Here is a 6,009-nt window from a genome sequence, read left to right as displayed (position 1 = left end):
TTAAGAATAAAAGGCATCAAGGGATTACATATAAAAGAGATAACAAACCAGTTAATACCGAAATTGTATCATATAGTAAAACTCTTGATATTTCTGTAATTTATATACGTATAATGTGTATCATTTCAGGTGTTACCCATAAACTAGTAAAATATTTACATCTTAATATCTTCTGGATTCAAAATAATCCGTGATAAATAAGTGTGCCTTAATTGCAAGGAAATACACATTTTATCTTGAACTTGCCGCTAATAGGCACAACTTCCCATGGGTTTTCCAGGGAAGCGCTGGCATTCCATTCTGACTGAGAAGATATGTAACAGTTACTTATCACGTGACCGAGTCGACCTCCCTCTTCGTGTTAAGCAATGTGGAGCTCACGCCATTCTGCACAGGGTCATATAGCGGTATCCCAGAACACCGTTTGCTGTTTAGAATAGGGTGGAGGGCTGTACTTCTTTGCACCTGCATTCTTCTTCCAGCTGGGTAGGATAGGCATGCTATCCTGTTTGCAAAGGCCCTTTTCCGTTTTCTGTCTAGCTTTTATTTCTTTGCACAAGCAACGCTTTTTCTCAATCATCTCAAGCATTGTATGGTCTCCATGAAACCACTGCATGCATGCCACCTAGCAAAAAAGAAAGAGTGAATACAGAAGAAAAAAAATGGAATGAAAGCAGGTTTTATTTTTTGCAGTGTGCTTGTAGTTGTTTTGAAAATGTCAGCTGTTTCTATATATTTGAAATTCTTACAAAGCCAAATGAAAGCATGGAAACTGTAAATAAAATCTGTATTTAAATTATTTAACATTCTGACATTATTAAACAATAATTTAGGACTATTTTACCAATATGCTCTAAAAGTCGATGATATCGAAATAAAACCTTTTTTAAAAAAAATTTTAAATCTATTTGCCAAATATTTACCTATTACTATTACATTGACTTCATTGTCTTATGGATCCCAATATGTCTAGGCTCAATTATTGGAATTACTTTCCAGTGAGATCTAACATGAGTGTAATAGGTTTAAAGATATTAATAAACATTTTCATTCTTAAAATGAGTTTGTTTATAATAGTATGTAGAATAAAGATTTTTAATTACCATCTGCCAAGATGAGTTTCAATGTGCAACTAATGCTTGGAATTTAAATACTTAAATAATTACTTTTGCTATACTTTTTGTTGCTTCAGCAAATGTCTAATTAGAATTGCTGGCCCCTGCAATCATACTGACACAGATTCCGATCAGTTCCAGAACTTCAGACATACAGGTTCATCAGATTCACAGGAGAAGAGTCAGTGCTGACCATAACATATTGCACACACACATATATTTCTGGACAGGTAAATGCTGCTCCCAGGAGTACGTGGCTATGTCCACCATTAACTGTTCTTTAGAACAGATCTAGCAGGTCGTGTCTGTGTCAGAAGAACAGTAGCGTGATTGGGCCATGAACCCAGGATGGGAACGCTTATACTTAATTGTTTAAGCAAATCGACTCCGTGTCTTGAAGGGTCAAAATAGCTCACTCACTTGGAGTCACAACATTTGATGGTATAATTTTAGGACATAATCAGCTAATACTTTTAGGTGAAACACTTACTCTATACCAGATCCAATTCTTAGTACTTTTCACAGTTTAATGTCTTTATTTCTTACAGCAACGATGCCTTGAAGTAAGTGCCATTTATTAGCCCATTACAATTATTCAAATAAGACTTGCCTAAGCATACAGAGCCAACAAATGACAGAGTCAAGATTTGAACCCAAGATTTATCTCTAACACCCGTGCCTTTAATAACTGCACTCTACTGACTCTCGCAGTTCATATAAAACTGCAAAAGAATGGAGAGATGAATCAGTGCAAGGCCCTGAATGTACAGATGAGGAAGCTAATACTTCAGGGATGTGTATATCTCATCCAGGCTGGCCAGGTAGGTTTTGTTGTGAATAAGGCGAAACGGAATTCTCACAATCCTTAATTATTTATAGAGTGGACAGGATCTTGAGCTAGAAGACAGAGATTTGAATTCTGAATGTGTCCAGTTTCCACTGGTCACACTACTTCTCAATTTCTTTATCTGAAAACCAAACTGAAAATATCTGAATTTCAGAAGTTGGTAGAAGGATTAGATTGGATAAGGAAGGTGAAGTTATTTTTTAAAACAGGAAAATATTGCAGAAGAATTATTATTCTAATATTTAGCAGCAGTTTTCCATACCTGCTCTCTGCCAAGCATATGGGAAGAGTTCTACATATGTTACGTTAAGTCCTCCCAGCCACACTGAAAGTCAGGATTTAGCTACACACCACAAGCGAGAAAGCTGAGTCTCAGAAAATTTAAGAAATGAGATCAAGGTTGGATATGCTACATATCTGTATCAAACTCAGATCTGTCTGACTCCAAAGTGAATAGTCTTTTTACTACAGCATGCTGAAATTCCTGAATATTATTTATAAGTTATATTAATAGTTATTGTTGTATGTGTTGCCATTTCCAGGTGCTATTCAAAAATGCAAATATCAGAGTTCCCGCTGTGGCACAGTGGGTTAAGAACCCAACAGCAGTGGCTCCGGTTGCTGCAGAGGCACCAATTTGATCCCTGTCTTGGAACAGTGCATTAAAGAATTCAGCTCAGATTCGATCTCTGGCTGGGGAATTTCCCTGTGCCACGAATACAACCATAAAAAATACATGAATATATTTATAGCTTTATGAGTGAATAAAAAGGACTTATCAAATGAATCAAAATCAGTGGCTTGGACTTAGATTCTGGGAGAAGAAACTGTAGATAAATATCTTGTATGTAATAAGCTTAACTTGATACAAAGTTCTTGAAAGGATGGGCAGTGTTTTGTGCCTCTTGGTATCTTCTAGCCCTAGCCCAGGGCCCTGGCCACAGGTGTTCACTTTTTAAGTGAAATGCTAGTAAAGCTCCAGGACAACAACCAACAGGTTTTTGTCCCAACGGGAGATTGCCTAAGTGGCTTGAAAAATTTTCAAAAGACTTATACTATTTTATAACATGATAATCTATGCAATAAAAATACAGTAACTCTATTTTGGTGGAAATACAAGAAAAATTTATTGAGTGACTATAAACTGTTATAAATGGAACACAGAATTCCCAGAGGGCTGGCCCCAAATCACACCCAACACAGTAGCCCCAACATGCAGAACAGAGTCATTTAGCTCTCGATAAAGGTTTTAGAAATGAATTGAAGCAACCATCATTAAACAGTCTTTGTTGCTTCTCAGAAAACTTTCAAGAGACTTTTTTTCTTAGTAAAACCTCACTGAATTTTACACATTCCAAGGAAATCACAAAAGCGCCAATCTTTTTTAAGGAAAGATTGTTACAGCATTATTTCAATATTTGCATTGTATTCACCTGCCCAAACAAACATTAAATCATTTATTATTTAATGTCCTTCAATATTTTAGGGTGTGAATCAGTACATGCAAATACAAAATTGTAATTTTCCTGATTGCTCTGACAATAATATCATCAATATATTTCACTATATTTCATTTCGGTTCAGAAATGCATTACATTAACTAGAATAAGTATGTGTTTTCCGTCAATTAGAAGTTTATGCTACATAAGCATCCCATGCCATTCTTTAAACCTAAAGAATAGGAGTTTAAGAATACAAAGTTATAACACATGGCTTTTCATAGCTCTTACATTTTTTATTTTGGAATAGTTATATATATTCACTTGGTTGAGATATAATGGTTCAAAACATTAGTAGAAGAAAATCAGCCTTGTTTTTCAGACTGATTCTGCAATATCAAACCATATTTTTTGGGGGGCCAGATGTAAAGTCAATACAAATTCCATGGGAAAGCATTGACCGATACATGAAAGAGGGCAAGGTACTCTAAGAGCATTCAAATACAGGTTGTTAGAAGATAGCCAATTAATATTCTTTTTAATTTCCAACATTTAACAAATCTGTTGAGTCCAGTATAGAATCTTCCCATGTTAATCTGCTATCAAACTTTTTTCTCATTTAAAATATCCCCCCCAAATTGTATGTTACTATTATATGAGTGAATGGAAAATGAGATTTATTTGGGAGAGATAAATCTGCTTCTCATATTTACTTTTAAATAACAGGTGTTTTTGAGTATTTCTTCCTGGAGGGTACACATTCTTTTTAATTCCCCAAGTTAAACTCAGTATTACTTCTGTGCCTATTGAAATGGCCAACCACCCCCCAAATGTGTCAAAATTATATTTCATTCTGATAATAAGATGTTATGCTTTAATTCATCTCTTTAAACATAACTAATAGTATGTTTAGTCATTGTATCAGGTGTGTTAAGACTACTACACATAAAAGATATCTAGACTTTCCCACTTTTTTGTTTATCAAATTCTTCCTATCTAATTCAAATTCGGCTGTGAAATACCATTCTACTTCAGCCTGTACTTGAAAGAACTCTGTGAGTCAAGTTACCATTAATTGGAAACTAAGCCCAGGAAATAAATTCTTCCAGTTTAAGTAAGTGGCCTGTTTCTTTTTTTTTTTTTAATCCAAATGAATTGATTGTATAAACCATGATGGAGATAAAAAAATAACATGCAAGTAGTATGTATTGTGAAACAATTGTTCAATTATTATGAACGTCCATACATCTTGGACAAGATTTTTCCTAAGATTCAATGGAGGAAATATTCTTGGCTAATTTCATGGAGATACAATCAAGAGAAGCTCCTCTTCGAGAAGGTGAAACATAAATGTCCTACCCTTAAGTGTAAGCTATACACAGTGACTTCCTTCCAAAGAGTACAGAATAGAAAGGAGAAGAGATGAACTTCATGGTGAAGCAATCAGGCAGACACTACCTACCACACCAGGCGATGGACAACGACAAGTGATGCTGATGGTATGTATGCACCCCTGATATGTGATGAGAAGGGAGCTTTTACCTCTGTGTTCTTCCTCCTCAAAACCATTAAGTCCAGTCTAACCATGAGAAAAACACCAGGTAAACCCAATCAACAGAAGTTCTACAAAATACTAGTCCAGTAATCTTCCAAATTGTCAAGGTCGTACGAAGTAAGGAAAGTCTGAGAAACGGTCACAGTCTAGAGAGGATAAAGGAGACATGATGACTGAAATTAATTAATGTGGTACCCTGGAAGAACTCCTGAAATTGATTGATAAAAACCTGAGGAAATCCAAATAAGGTATGGGTTTTAATAATAATGTGTGAATACTGATTCATTGGCTGTAACAAAAGCACCATGATCGTGTAAGATATTAACAACAGGGAAAACTGGACGTGGGGTGCACAGGAACCCTGTGTATATTCTTTTCTATAAATTTAAAACTATTCTAAAATTGAAAAAATATATATATTTTAAAAAATAATACAATGGGACCACATTTTTAACTGTATCATTCTTTAGATGAGAGCAAAATGGTATTAATGACCTGATTGGGATCTTGATTGCTGTGTGACTTTGAAAAGTCATGTATCTCTCTGAACTTTTATGTAATTCCTATATAAGGACATAATTCATATGACATGGTACCTACACTGGAATATACTTCAAAGTTTTTTGCATCATATGGACCTTTAGCTAAATCATAAAAGATGGGACTTAGATTTAAAACCCTCTAAAAATTAGTTTAGAGAAAATTACCTGGGCATGTGGACTACACATTTTACAATTTCGTCATTATAAGAAAAAAGAGGAATGCTGGAATTAAAGATGTGAAGTGGATAATCTGGTTTAAATTCTAAAAATAGAACATTTAATACAAGGTCAATTATTTCTTTTAATAACCTGCAGTGGTTATTTGATTGTCTGTGATATGTCACACTGGTGACTTCAACATAAAAGTTGTTTTGAGAACTTAAAAAAAATAATTTTAGTGAATTATATTTCTTTTTTCCTTTCCAACTCTATTTTGGAAAGAAGGTGCCAGTTTTAGATGGTATAGGCAACAACACTAGCCCTTAATAAACCTTTTGAAATTGACATAACA

General features: G+C 34.6%; 1 protein-coding gene across 1 annotated transcript in view; it reads right to left on the bottom strand.

Annotated features, from left to right (window-relative positions):
- Window positions 1-241: 241 nt before the first annotated feature.
- Window positions 242-6,009, bottom strand: part of NYAP2 (neuronal tyrosine-phosphorylated phosphoinositide-3-kinase adaptor 2) — a 246,569-nt gene continuing 240,801 nt past the window's right edge. The window contains exon 6 of the mRNA XM_047770497.1: window positions 242-625. Within this exon, the coding sequence (XP_047626453.1) occupies window positions 398-625 (228 nt within the window). The 3' untranslated portion in view covers window positions 242-397. The remainder of the gene's footprint in view (window positions 626-6,009) is intronic.

This window comes from Phacochoerus africanus, chromosome 3, assembly GCF_016906955.1.
Source record: "Phacochoerus africanus isolate WHEZ1 chromosome 3, ROS_Pafr_v1, whole genome shotgun sequence".
NCBI lineage: Eukaryota > Metazoa > Chordata > Mammalia > Artiodactyla > Suidae > Phacochoerus > Phacochoerus africanus.
Note: the sequence above shows the minus strand (reverse complement) of the source record. Positions and strands in the feature narration are given on the sequence as shown.